Source organism: Pipistrellus kuhlii, unplaced genomic scaffold, assembly GCF_014108245.1.
Source record: "Pipistrellus kuhlii isolate mPipKuh1 unplaced genomic scaffold, mPipKuh1.p scaffold_m20_p_60, whole genome shotgun sequence".
NCBI lineage: Eukaryota > Metazoa > Chordata > Mammalia > Chiroptera > Vespertilionidae > Pipistrellus > Pipistrellus kuhlii.
The window spans coordinates 297,594-312,925 of record NW_023425563.1 but is presented as its reverse complement, the minus strand read 5'-3'; the positions used below and the strand labels follow the sequence as shown (position 1 = coordinate 312,925).

The window sequence follows — 15,332 nt, the reverse complement described above, 5'->3', positions numbered from 1 at the left end:
GCTAATTTTTTTCTCCATTTCTTACCTTGGTAAATGGTATCAACTTACTCATTTAAACCAAAACCTGGGGACCATCTTAGAACTTTCCTTTTTTACCTTCCTCATCTAAATAGTACCTCAATAATAACAATATGTAATGTTAAAAACCCATAAATATGCCAGTCCTTCTTTCTCCTTTTTAGCAGCACCACGAAGAGGAAAAATTAAACCACCGCTACAAGTGAGGAGTTCTGCAGAGAAACTTGGTGTTTCTAAAACTGGAGTGGATAATGCTGTATCACATCAGTCTAAATCACCTGCAGAAAGAAGTAGAGGAGATGAGACACACAAAGTAACTTTACTTGGAAAGCATTTTTACAATAAGTTATTTATCACGTTATTGTAGAAATACATATAGAGTTAACTTTTTACAAGCAGTGTCTTCGTTTAAGGCATTGCTTTTTTATTTTTTATTTATTTATTTATTATATTTTATTGATTTTGTACAGAGAGGAAGGGAGAGAGATAGCAAGTTAGAAACATCGATGAGAGTCATCGATCAGCTGCCTCTTGCACACCCCCTACTGGGGATGTGCCCGCAACCAAGGTACATGCCCTTGACCGGAATCAAACCTGGGACCCTTCAGACCCCAAGCCGACGCTCTATCCACTGAGCCAAACCGGTTTCGGCAAGGCATTGCTTTTTTAAAAGTTATCACTTATTATACTTGAAAGTAAGGTCATTCTCACATACAACTCATTTATTATACTGACAATATACTTTAGGAATATCCATTTAATATAGCTCTGATTTACCCATTTGGTGGGAGAATGGACTCATCATCATTCTCTAGTTATACAAATTAGTATCTTCTATGAGGATATTCTAGTTTAGAAATATAAAATACAAGTGGACTCTGCCCTTAAGTATCTTCAGCTCTAACATGGGAATTAGATAAATTAATAAGATAATTCTACTATTGGATAAATCTTCTCAAATATACTTATAGGGTTCAGTAGAAACATAGTGGGGGCCTAATGTCTAACCCCAGAGCTGGAGGGGGAAGGGAAAATCAAGATAAGCTCTCTAAGGAGATGGAAAATGAGTTGATTTTTGAAGGATAAGTAAAGGTTATTAAAATGGACATTTAGAAGAAGGGTATTCATTTCAGGTAACTGAGGAAACAGAGCAGGGAATGGATAGGAGAAAGCTGTTCCCTGGATAAATAGGAGGTAATCAGAGGTACAGATACCTTTGTAGGTGAAGAACACCTAGTAGCTAGCTTTTGTTTCCTCTGAAGTGTGAAGATGTTGGATTTTTCTTGGGGATAAATTGATGTAGAGGGTTCAGGGACAAGTAAAGTTTTGGATAGCTACTGAGAGATAATGGAGAAGGCTAAGAATGAGTATCAGTGTTAGGCAATGTAGAGACCCAGTTTAAATTAGAGACTATACATTTTATCATAGCATTGGTTCAAAAATATGTAAAGGAGATCTAAGATGGTGGCATAGGTAAATACCTATACTTGCTGCCTCTCACAACCACATCAAAACTACTACTAAAAGACAAAACAATTATCCAGAACCAGCTGACTGAGTGGAAGATCTCCAACTTGAAGGAAAGAAAAAACGCATTGAAATTGGTAGGAGGTATGGAGGTGTGGCGGTACAGAGGCGTACATGAAATGGGCTGGAAACTGGGTGCGTTGTTTTTTTCACTTGGGAGGTAGATACAAGTTCCCGGTTGCACTGAAGTCCATTTCCAGGCAAGACTCTGGGGGCCCAGACTCATATGGGGAGAAACTGGACTGTCTAGCATCTGGCTGGAACAGAGGGCACTTTCTCTCAGAGGTGCTCACAGTGACCATTGTTCCTGCATGGGGTTGTGGGATATGGAGATGCGGGAACCTCCAGGGTACAGGGCTGACTGTCAGCCATTGCTGTTTGCTCTACCCTGGTGATTCTCTGAGACTATGCCCCACTCAATTTACAACTCCATCCAAGCTGTGTGCAGTGGTTTTTGCATATGAATGGCCTTCCTTTTGCAGCCTAAGACCTAACAAACTGCCACTGGGTCAGAGAGCTCCAAAGCTTCCCAAAAAAGGCCCAAAAATTATGAACAACAAATACATATCTATCAATAAGTGAATCTACAAATCAAGTGAATAAAAAATCTGATGAACAGAATAAACTGGTGAATATAATAGAATCAGGAGCATAGAAAGGGAGTGGACTGACAATCCTTAGGGGGAAGAGGGTGTGGGAGGTGCAGAAAGAGATTGGACAAAATTCTTACATCTATGGACGAGGTAGCTGGGGGGAGGATAAGGGCATGGCGTGGGGTGGGAATTGGGTGGAAGGGAGCTATGGGAGGGGGAAGAAACATCTGTAATAATCTGAACAATAGATATTAAAAAAATGTGTAATCCCTCAAAGTTTAGTATCTTTGGTGTTAGATTAAAAAAGAATATAATGATAAAAAAATGATTGCAAACAAAAAAGAAAAAGAATAGATGATTTTTAAAAAATTAAATGGTTATGTGGCATAAAGATAAAGGGTGCAAGAGTTGAATATATTAGAAAAAATAGTCTATAAGTGATGGTTCAAATTGTCTTGCTAAATGTTTCGTACTAGGGACACTATTCAGTTTTGTGGTGTGGTACAGAATGTTATAGGATGATAAGCATGCTAGGCCTGTGCTTGCTTATTGTCAGGGGAACCCTTCTGTCTTTATGACCACCAAAACCACACCAACACATTTTCATACTGCTCCTCTCCCACGGTAGTAGAACTACTGGCTAGAATAAGTAGGAAAGAAAGCCAGGATGAGGCAAAATATCTTGGCCTAGAGGGTATTTTCTTTTGACATATTTTTATTTTATCTGGGTAAGTGTGGGAAAAGGGAAACTTGCTATAGTTAAGAAGATGGTTGTGCAATAAGTTACAAAACATTTAATGTTCCATAATTTCCAACTCCTTTATGTATATTAGTGAAAAGACAGAATAGATGCAGGTTATGAGATCAAAACAATAGGAAATGTGCCATGAAGGTTCTAGAAATTGTCAATTCCAGATAAAGATTTAATTGTTTTACTGGCTATGAAGTGACCAGAAAATTTATAGGATTTTATGCTTTCTTATCTGCAGTGAAAGTCATTTTCTTGTATTTTAGGCTAACTGATATTCTAAAATGGGAATAACCTTAATGAAATACAGTTAATACTTGAACAACATGACCTTGAGTTCATTTACACATGGATTTTTTTCATTAAATTCTGTAAATATATGTATTTTCTCAATATTTTCTTAACATTTTATTTTCTCTAGCTTTATTGTAAGAATATAGTATAGAATACATATAACATACAAAATATGTATTAGTCAGCTGTTTATGTTATCAGTAAGGCATCCAGACAGTTGCTATTAGTAGTTAAGTTTTGAGGTAATCAAAAGTTATATGCAAATGTGACAGAGGTCACAATTTGTTTTAAGGTCAACTGTAAATAGAAATACTATCCAGCTTTTAATAGCAAAGCAAATTTATTTTTAATCTTTAATATTATTAATAATATTAATTTTTAATAATTTTAAAAGTTGTTTTCCTACAATACCTTAATTCAAATTTACTGTAACATGTTTCCTGTGTTTATAGCATATGAATAATGCTGACGTTACAGAAAAGACAGAAAATAAGGACATTGAATTCCTAAACCAAAATTTTAGTAAGTACTTTTTAAATTTAATCTTCTTTATAAAACTTCCTTTTGGCCACACTGGCTTTCTTTGATTTAAAAAAGAAAGATTTATAATAAATGTATTCAGCTTTATTCAAGGAACTTAGAAGTAACAAAGAAATATACTCTCTGTTCCCAAGATGTTTGGGTTTGAAAAGGGGAAAACTCGATTGATCAGTCTCTTTATCCCAATATTTAAACCTTGATCAAAATCTATTCCAATTTTGCCCTGCCAACTGCATGAAAAAAAATGAAAATACCTTAATTTTTGTTTTATTTAGATGACTCCAAGAATTTTGTTCTCGGTTCTCAAGCAGCAGGAAAAATAGATAAATCTGTGTAAGTATGAGAAAGCTCATCAAATTTTTTAGTGTGTATATTTATTTTTAGATGAATGTAACAAATTTAAAGGAAAAAGCTTTCTAGTTTCATTAGAGGCTTGATTCACAAAATTTGTGTGTATGGGGGCGGGGGCAGATCCCTCAGCCCAGCCTGTGCCCTCTGGCATTCCAGGACCCCTTGTTCCTAACTGCCAGCCTGCTCACTCCTAACTGCCTACCTGCTTGCTCCTTACCACTTGGTTCACAGATCCTTAGCCCTGCCTCAGGGGCTGGAGAAGCTCCCTCCACTGTGGCTGCACTTGTCAGCCTTGAGCAGGAATTCTGGCTGAGCAGGAATTCTGGCTGAGCAGTGCTCCCTCCATGGGAGCACACTGACCACTAGGGGGCAGCTCCTACATTGGCCACCAGGGGGGAGCTCCTATAGTGTCTTTTCCCGGATGGTCAGTGCATTGTCACAGTAACCAGTCATTCTGGTCGTTATGTCATAAAGGTCGCTGGGCTTTTATTATATAGATTGTTTATAGCATTAATCATCTCTCACGTATTATGATAGCACAATGGGAAATAGTCTGTTTTGTCCATAAGTACCAACTTAACTACTTTCAAATTGAGAGATTCAAATGAATGAGATTTTTAAAATAATAAAGTATCAATGTATAGAAATGTAACCTACTTTAAATATACAGTGGAACATGTAAGTTATGTGAGATGTATTTAGGTAAATATAAATATAGTAGAAATAATGGAACTTTTAAATCTAATTTTATTAATTATATGATAAATTTTAACTTTCTTTTTTTAATTTTAACTTTCATAATGACTTACTAAAATATTTTCATACTTGACTGGTAAAAATTGCTATCAATAAACACTGACTATATTTTAAAAAAACAAAGTCTTATGTCAGAATTATAGCTAATGTTTTATGATATATTAAGCAAATGAATTTATTTTCCAGGTTACCTGACGTTTCATACAACATTCATGGAAATAAAATGCCTTCTAAATGGGCATGTTGGACGCCTGTAACAAATATTAATCTGTGTAATAATCAAAGAGCAAGTACTTCACAAGGAGACACATTTCTTCAAGGTGAAACATACAGTTGCCCTAACTAGTTTGGCTCAGTGGATTGAGCGTTGGCCTGAAGACTGAAGGGTCCCAGGTTCAATTCTGATTAAGGGCATGTACCTTGGTTGCGGGCGCATCCCCAGTGGGAGTTGTGCAGGGGGCAGCTGATTGATGTTTCTCTCTCATCGATGTTTCTAACTCTCTATCCTCCCTTCCTCTCTGTAAAAAAAATCAATAAAATATATATATATATTTTTTAAAAACATACACGGTTGACTCTTTAAAAAAAAGTTTTTATTGATTTCAGAGAGGGAGAGAGAGATAGAAGCATCAATGATGAGAGAGAATCATTGATCAGCTGCCTCCTGCACATCCCCCACTGGGGATCAAATATTAAATACAGGCATGTGCTCTGACTCTGACCCAGAATCAAACCGGTGACCTCCTGATTCATAGGTCAATGTTCAACCACTGAGCCATAGCAGCCCAGCTACTGTTGACTCTGAAACAACACAGGTTTGAACTGCATGGGTCCATCCGTTTATGTGCAGATTTTTTTTCAATAAATTTTATAAATGTATTTTCTTTCTCATGATTTTCTTAATATTTTTCCTCTCATTTACAAGAGAAAATAATCTATAGTAATAAAAGGATAATATGCTAATTAGACCAGACATCTTCCAGAAGTTCTTCTGGACAAATCCATGGTGGTGAGGCCGAGGCAGAAGCCTTTAGAGGTGATCAGGCCTGCAGGGGAGAGCAGTTAGGGGAATTAGGACTGCAGGGGAAAATAGGGGGATTAGGCCAGCAGGGAAGAGCAGTTAAGGGATCAGGCCGACAGGGAAGAGCAGTTATGGGGATCAGAACAGCAGGAAGATCAGTTAGGGTAATCATGCAAACAGGTGAGGTGGTTAGGGGTGATCAGGCAGGCAGGGGAGCAGTTAGGAGCATCAGGCAGGCAGGTAAGCAGTTAGGAGCCAGTGGTCCTGGATTGTGAGAGGAATGTCTGACTGCCTGCATCGGCCCTAGACAGACAGACATCCCCTGAGGGGTCCCAGATTAGAAAGGGTGCAGGCCAGGCTGAGGAGCATCTGCCCCTCCATGCACAAATTTCGTGCACCAGGCCTCTAGTATAGTATATAAAACACATCATACAAAATATGTGTTAATTGACTATGTTATTAAGTTTTGTGAGTCAAAAGTTATACGTGGATTTTTTACTGTTTAGGGGTTGATACCCCAAACCCTGTGTTGTTCAAGGGTCAACTATAGTTTTTTCTGTATATAATAGTAGTTCAGGGGAATAGTCATTTCTTGAAATGTCTCACAAATATATTTGGTTTTAACAAAGTTTACACATTATCTGTTTATTAATTTAACTAGAGGCCTGGTGCACGAAATGTGTGCACGGGTAGGGTGCGTAGGCCTGGCCGGTGATCAAGGCTGATCTGTGGGGCCACCAGTAGGGTGATTAGAGCCCCAGCTTGCACCCACCTCAGCCTGGTGCTTCCCACTTGCTATTTCCGCCATCTCCCTCTGTGGCATGACCAGTATCTGCGGAGTGACCAGCAGAGTGACCAGGGGGTCTCTGCTCACACTTGCCTTGGCCAGCCTGGTGCAACCTGCTCACCAGCCCTGCCCCCTCACCACTTCCACCTGTCAGGGCCTGTAGGCTGGGGGCAACTCCTGCATGGTCAGTGTGTGTTGTAGTGACTGGGTCATTCCACCAGTGGTTCTGCTATTTGGTTAGTTGGCATATTAGGCTTTTACATAGATAGATAGATAAGGATTAATTTCTCTTTTTCCTACTATTGTAGATACTGCTATCAACAAAAACAAATCATCCTCTTCAGTATCTGATGATAATTCTGAAGAAACAGGAAAGGTGGAATATAAAAAAGAAATAATGCAGTGTAACAAAATAGATAAAGGAGTAGATGGTTGCAGAAGAACCAATGAGCAACTAAATCAATGTTCAAAGCAGAAAAATATTGAAAATACCAAGCAAAGTGATTGGCATATTGAATCTGAAACTACTTTTAAATCAGTTCTCCTAAATAAGACGGTTGAAGAATCTCTCATCTATAGGAAGAAATACATATTGTCAAAAGATGTGAATACTGCTATTTGTGATAAAAGCCCCTCTCATAGTAAAAATACAAAGAGTATTAGGAAATCAAGGAAAAGATTAACATCTGAATTTAATTTCTTGGATTTGAAACAAAACAAAATGGTGAGCTTTCAGTGTGTTTTATTTCTGCATACCCATAGTATGCCTACTTAAAAACAGAAGAAAGAAACTTGTTTGATTGCTGCAAATTTAACATTTGGAAATACTTTGTTCTTTCATTCAAAGTCAGAGCAAGTGCCTATTGAATTCCTGCATCTCTAATCCTGGCTCTGATAAAACACATGCCTGTGAGTGCCACAGGCATGTATGTAGAAATTGCATGAATGAACTCTGTTTTGGCTCCTTTTTCTATGTGTGAGCCACATATGTAATTTTTAATTTTCTAGTCATATTACAATTTCTATAATACATTTTTAAAGTTTACAAGAGAAATTCATTTTAATATATACTTTTACTTTTCAGTTACAGTTGACATCTGGTATTAATATTAATTTCTGCCTTGTTTCCTCCTGTTGGGTCTCTCACTCTGTCCCTTAGATTTTTTTGAACATGCATGTAGAACTGTCTGTGCCTTTGCCTCTCAAATGGTGCTTAACTTTCTTCTTAATAAATGGTTGTGTTTTGTGATTTTTTTTCACTCTAAACTATAAGTGTAAACTTTGCAAATAGTAGCTATCTGAAGTATTTTTTTGGCATCATTGCATTAAAGTTTTACAAGGTTTTTTTTAAGAAAGGATGTAAGTGGGGTGGAGGATACTATCTTCCATAACTGTTGCTCATCCCCATTGGATGCCCCACTTTCTGCAGATTAATCATCTGTAGAACAGCCCCAGGACATTTTTAGCTATTTTATACCATACTTTGAGACCTATATTTGGGCCATCTGTTTTATTCTATTCTATTTGTTTATTCTTTCACCAGTACTGCACTATACTTATAACTCTATCATTATGCCTTAAAAGTAGGGTAATGTCAGTTCTCTAACTTTGTTCTTCTCCTTCAACATTGTGTTGGCTATTCTGGGTCTCTTGCTTCTCCATGTATACTTGAGAATCATATTGTTGATATCTAAAAAATAACTTTCTAAGATATTGATTGGGATTACATTGAATCTTTAAATCAAATTGGAAAAAACTGACAATATTGACCCTTTCCATTTATTTAGATGTTTTATTTTTCATATGAGTCATGAAGTTTTCCTCATATATATCTTGTGTATATAATTTCATATTCCAATTGTTAGTTACTGATGTATAAGAAAGTGATTAGTTTTTATTATTACTTTTATATCTTTCCACCATTTCTATAATGGCTTTTTAGTTCCAGGAATATTTTTGTTGATTGAGATTTTTATACATAGATAAAAATAGTTTTATTTCTTCCTTCCCAATCTGTTTACCATGTATAGCCTTTGCTTGTCTATTGCCTTAGCTAGGACTTTAGTATGATGCTGATAGGAGTGTGAGAGCAGACATCTTTTTCTTGTTTCTGATCTTAGTGGGAAAGCATCTGGTTTCCATTAAGTATGATGTTTGCTATATTTTCTTTTTATGAACTTAATGAAGTAGAAGACATTCTCCTGTGTACCTGGTTTTCTAAGAGATATGAATGGATATTGGATTTTGTCAAAATGTTTTTGTGCATCCATTGATGTGATCATGATTTTCTTTTTTAACTCAATATGATGGATTACATTAATTCATTTTTAAAAACTGAATCAGCCTTGCTTACTTGGCTGATTCCACTTGGCTGTGGTAGACAATTCTTTTTATACATTTTTGGATTTGATTGCTAATATTTTTCAGGATTTTTGCATCTATGTTCATGAGCTGATAATGTCTTCATAAAATGAGTTAAGAAGTATTCCCTATGCTTCTGTCTCCTGGAAGATTGTAGAAAATTGTTATTCTTCTTAAATGTTTTATAGAACTCACCAGTAAACCCACCTGACCCTGGTGTTTTCTGTTTTGGAAGGTATTAACTATTGACTTAATAAATACAGGCCTAGTCAGGTAATTCTTTCATGAGTTTTTAAAGAATTTCAAGGAAATGGTCCATTTAATCTAGGTTATCAAATTTATGGGCATAGAGTTGTCTATAATATTTCTTTATTATCCTTGTAATGTCCATGTAATTACTAGTGATAGCCTCTTTGGGTATTAATAATATCTGTATTTTACATCTTTCTTTTTATCTTAGTTAACCTTACTAGAGGCTTGTCAACTTTATTGATCTTTACAAAGAACCAGTTTTTTAGTTTCCTTTATTTTTTATATGAGTTTCACTTTTAAAAAGTAATATCTACAGAGCACTTTTCACAATTATTTCTATATGTTAAAAAACTTACCCTGACTTGTTTTAATGCTTAACAAAGACCAAACTTACCGAGTAATTTTTGACTCCCTTTATTTCTTTGTGGCTATACATAGAAACCGATTTTTCTTTTACCTTTTTTTTTCTTTTTCAGCCTTTATTTTTATTTGAAGGTTAAGTTATAGGGTTTTTAAAATAATTTATAAATTGTTTCAGAGAGAAAAGTCAAAAGGGAAAATACTTGCTGATGCAGCAGAATCCTTGATAAGTCAAATTAATAAGAGATACAAACCAAAGGATGGTATACAGTCTGCAAGAAAGTTAAAGGAGTCTTTCATTAACAGGTATATTCTTACGTTTGAGACATGAATATTTTTCTGACAGATACAACTAAATTCTTTTACACTGTTTTAAGGTTAATTTTCAACAAGTTAAAATAATGTAACTTACTAGTAGAAAACACATAGTAACTTATTTACTTTTGTAAATAGTAGCTGTTTAAATTATAACTAAATTTGAAATTAGACATTCTAGTATCTTATATTTTATATAAAGTATCAAAAATACCAAATTGATGCAGCATATCATTTTAGAAATCTTTAAGATATAAACATTCTAGAAATTTTTCATTGAGCCTAGTGATGCGTAAAATGAAGCATATTTAAATATATTGCTTAAGAAGTCAACCAAAGGACATATATGCTTGCGTATGAGCATAACCAATGGATACAGATGGGGAAGGGGGAGAGTGAGGGCATGTGCTGGGGGTTGGGAAAGGCCAGGAGAGGTCAATAGGGGGAAAAGACTTATGACCCAAATATGTTCTACCTTATATAGAATGTCTTTTATGGAAAACATTCTATTGATACTGAATTACTTTCTTAATTTTGACAAAACCTTTTTTATAGTGGTCTTTCAAACAAATCTGATCTACAGCTCAGTAAGGTAAGTTTCATTATTTAACTATTCTATATAATAGAATTTGACTATAAATACTAAAATAGAATAATGGTATGATGAAATTAGATTTAATGTTTTCAACATATTAATAAAAGGATTAAACAACTGACATGTTTAGTGGCAAGTACTCAAAAGAAGCCCTCTACTCTGCTTTTCAAAGAAAATGCTTCTTTTTCATATATGAGCATGATATTTTTAGTTTTTGGTTGATGATTTAGTATATCTTTTTTTAAGGCTACCTACCAGTTTTCCATTGTTCTGTGGCCAGGTTTTAGTTTCCCACTATAATAGTAAGTGGGTCATTTATAACTTTGAGCTTATTCAGATATGACAAAGGATGGAGGGGCATTACAGTAGTTTCTACAGGCCACTATAACAAAAATAGCACTGTCTGGTGGAGTGGCTCAGTTGGTTGAGCATCATCCTGTGCTTGGAAAGGTTGCCAGTTCAATTCCTGATGATACCGAACTTTTTGGACTAGAACCCAAATTCTTTGTCCGCTGTAATTGAAGAATGATTTCATGGACAAAAAGTGGTATAGCAAAGATGGAGATTTATTGAAGAGCAAGTACATACTCCCACAGAGGGAGAGGGAAGTCCCACAGAACTGAATCCCATGTAGGGAGGGAGAAGAGTCCCACAGAATGGACTCCCACATGGAGAGGGGGGAAGAGCCCTACTGAGTTCCCTATCCTTGTGGCTTATAAAGGCTGCAGTCCTGGCGCCTTGATATTCCCCTCTGATTGGTCATTATTCCCTTAATACTGGTTACTATAGTAACTCCTGGGTTCAAAGATTGAACCTCACATGAGACATGTGAGGTTCTCCCTGCCCTTCTTTCTTGTTTTCCTATTCCCTTTGGGCTTTCTTCTATTTTGTAAATATGGATGTTTCTTGGCTATTTCTAGGTAACCTTGTCTTACATAAATATACCTGTTGTTGCCTCCTTGTCTTATGGAAATGTAACTGCACTTGACTTCCTTGTGTTATGGAAATGTACCTTCTCCCAGTCTGCAGCCTTTCCATAGACCTCAATTCTAAAGAATCTCTAAGCCAGCCTATGTTCCCCCAGAATTCCTGCTTCACTGATAAGGGGCATATACCTGGGCTATGGTTTGACATAAAGGACAAATACCTTGGGTGCATGAGGAAGGCAACTGATCAGTGTTTCTCTTTCACATCAATGTTATCTCTTTCTGAATCCCTTCCTCTTTTTAAGCATGTCCTTCTGTGAGGATTAAAAAAAAAATACTATAGATTGAGTGGCTGAAACAATAAATATTTATTTCTCACCATTCTGAATGCTGGAAAGCCCAAGATAAAGACACTGGCAGATTTGGTGTCTGCTGGCTGCCATCTTCTTGCTACATTCTCACATGGTGGAGGGATATGACTTACTATATCTTTGACCCCATTTTTTTCTAGCTAATCCTAGCTGAAAGATTTAAGTCGTTGATACCTGCGCAGGCTAAATAGCTACCTCAAATGGTGAATAAAGAAAAATTTGAATTTACTTAAGGAAAAAGTGATGCAGGATGGGAATATCCAAAGGGAAAGGCTACGTAGTACTGAGTCAAACAGGTATTGGTTCCATGATAGCAGCAAAAATACACTTAGGACAGTGAAACTGTTGCAGAAGACCAAAGAAATACCAAGCACACTTCCTAGAGAAAAGGAGGGACCCCGTTTATTAACACTAGTGGACTCCGGAATTAATTTCCAAATCAGAGTGAAGAAACATGCAGAGGGCTTCACTGTACTGTTTATAGCCTTCTGTGGTCTTTGTCTTGCAGATATGGTTCCACTCCCTTTTGTGGACTTATAGCAAGGCCCCCAGGTGTTGAGGCTCCCTAGGCCATATCCAATAATCTGTCCTGGGGCCAGCGATAATGAGCCCTCCTCCTTTGTGCATTGTTCAAAGTTTGTATGGCCTGCAAGACCAGCTTCCTCCTCATCTCCTCCCTCCTTCCCCCCCTTGCCCTACAAGCTTTTTTTAGCCTTGTGGAGCAAGGACCAGGGGCTATTATGGTGAACAGGGATGACGACCTACTTCCTGCGAGAAAGGGTCAATGACTAAGGGGTTAGCATTCCACTTCTTCCTCTCAAAGGGGTTTGTAGGGAGTTCTCCTGATTTTTAGGACCATCTGAAGTTTAAAGGCATTTGTGTCCAGTTTTCAGGCAGGCAGAAGTCAGCAGTGGTCCCACATGCATAGAATATTCCTGCAGGGGGCATCAGGGGTATGTGGGGTTTTCAGCCTTGGGGGCAGAGTTGCATAATTCATCTGGGTGTTGGCTGAAACAAATAGGAGCTGAAACAAGTAGTGCTGAAACAAATAGGAGCAACATTAGTTAGCTGCACATTATCCATCACAGGTCCTATTATTTTTTTTTCCATCCAATACAATTCCCCACCCCACATGCATTTGGTAGTAGAGTTGTAACATGCGGTAGACTGATAAGTATAGCTAACAAAAATCTGGCTTGATTGTTCCAACTCACCCTCAGGTGGTAATGTATGCACAGGTGACTGGGGTCCCTCAACCAGAGAACTGGACTTATACGGGTTGCCCACAGTACTTAATTAAAATTGACCAAGCATAAACTAAACACAGAAACAAGAGTTAGAATGTATGAATCCCAAGGTTTATTTACCAGTGTCCTGGTGGTTTTCAGAAGCCTAGGCAGGTCACCTGGAGATCCGCGCCGACAGACACACACTGGACAGTGACATGTTGCTGCAGCGTCTCAGTCAGGATCGAGGCCTCAGAGTTTTGGCTCAAAGGCAGAGTGACAGCTTCGCTCCGGCAGAGTCTCATGCAGTATTTTGAACAGGGAGAAGAGTGGGAAGAACACGTTGGGTGGAGGGCCACTTCATGGTCTCTGAACAGTGCCTCTAGGTCTCTTCTTTTATGGCCATTTCTGGGTGTTTCTTTGTTCCTTCTGGGTGCAACCAATGGGTCTAAAGTGTGTCTAATCGGGCACTCTCCAGGTACTTTTTGCCTTAGTTTCCAACTTTCCAGATAAACACTTGTTAGGGCGTCCACACAGTTAAAACTTTCCAGATAAACACATTAGGGCATTCACACAGTTCGGGGCTCAAAGTCAGTCTTAAAACTCAAGTTTTACAAAATGGATTCAAATCACACTAAATGGAGTTACTTATATAAGCCTAAAACACATTTCAAATAATTTCTTTTACTTAAAATCAGAATAAGATCAGAAATATAATTCATACTTAAACTGTAAATCACTCATAAAAGTAAATGCTTTCATTCCTATTTTAAATCACACAAATAATTATTCTCACACTGTTTTAAATCCTTAAAATATAAATCTAACATCACACTAATATAACTATAACAATTGTGTTTTCTCATGGACTACCTGGTCTAGCATATTTGGGTGGCAGGTTTCTAAGCAAGGAGCAAAGGATGGCATGACAAGGTGTAATCCAACAACTTATGATAAGGCCTTTGTTTCCTTGCTGTGTGGGGAGAGGTAATTTTATGGTGCTTCTGTGTCCAACCAAGAGCAGATGAGTTCTCCTGGTACTAGTCTCAGATTCTAATGGCACTCATAAAAAGACAAAATAAGAATTATTAGATAAAAACAGTGATTATCTAGAAATACTAGAGCATGTTACGTTAGGAGGAGATAAGAAAGATTAGTGTTAGGGAGAATTCACCAAGGTGTTTTCTGAATTCCTTGGAACAGGTTGCTCGGCCAGGTCTACTGTCTTCTTGAGGGTGATCCACAGGGGGTGTTTTTGGTCAGAGGTCATCTTCCACTCAGACTAAATGTCACTTAGCAGGTGGGCTGCTTTACCCAGGAGTGGTGGATCCAAGTGTTTAGTCTTGCAACCTTAAGGGCTGTAGGGGTGGTTAATATAACTGGATAGGGTCCCTTCCAGGTAGGCTTGAGGGGCTCCTTTTTCCAATCCTTTACTCAAACCTGATCTCCAGGTTTATAAGGATGTACAGCTGTTCCTAGAGAGATGGGTAGTTGGTCAGTAACCCAACTGTGGACCTCAAAGACAATTTTTCCAAGTCCTTGTAGTTGTTTCTGGATTTTTAAGTTTCCTATTTTTCTCAAATCTTCCTTTGGCTGAATTAAGGGAGAGGGTCTACTGTGTAGAATTTCAAAGGGAGAGAAACCTACCCTGGTCCTTGGGGCATAGTGTACCCACAGGAGTACAAAAGGCAAGATATTTGTCCAGGATAAGGTTGTCTCTTGGCATAGCTTAGCCATAGCCTGCTTTAGAGTCTGGCTCATGCGCTCCACTTTCCCTGAACTCTTGAGGCCTGTAAGCTGTATGTGGATTCCATTTAATTCCTAAAGCCTTGGCTACCTGTTGTACTATTTCTGCTACAAAGGCTGGGCCATTATCTCATCCTATGGTCAGAGGCATTCCATACCATGAAATTATATCCTTAAGCAATGCCTTAGTGACTTCTCTCGCCTTTTCAGTGCGAGTGGGATATGCCTTAACCCAACCTGAAAAAGTGCAAACAAAGAGTAGCAGGTATTTATTCCCTTTGCTAGGCCCTATTTCTGTAAAATCTACTTCTAATTTCTCAATAGGAACTTGCCCACAGCATTAAACTCCTATTGGTCCCACAGGACCCTGTTTGGCATTGTTCTGAGCACATCCCAAGTCCTGTCCTGAGAACTTAGACAGGTCAGATATGCTAGTGCTCCACTAAGGAGTAGAGGAGTTCTTGAACCCTTGTGGCAGTCTAGTCCAGGTGAACTGCTCCTTGGCTCCTGTAGTTGGGTTTTCCCATTCGAAAGCAAAGAGAGGC

At 37.7% G+C, this 15,332-nt stretch overlaps 1 protein-coding gene across 1 annotated transcript in view; it reads left to right on the top strand.

Annotated features, from left to right (window-relative positions):
* The window catches only part of SYCP2 (synaptonemal complex protein 2), a 92,463-nt gene that overhangs the window by 32,572 nt on the left and 44,559 nt on the right, over window positions 1-15,332 (top strand). Inside the window, 7 exon segments of the mRNA XM_036420034.2 lie at window positions 183-331; window positions 3,633-3,702; window positions 3,996-4,053; window positions 5,014-5,159; window positions 6,944-7,359; window positions 9,787-9,914; window positions 10,479-10,515. Of these exon segments, the coding sequence (XP_036275927.1) occupies window positions 183-331; window positions 3,633-3,702; window positions 3,996-4,053; window positions 5,014-5,159; window positions 6,944-7,359; window positions 9,787-9,914; window positions 10,479-10,515 (1,004 nt within the window).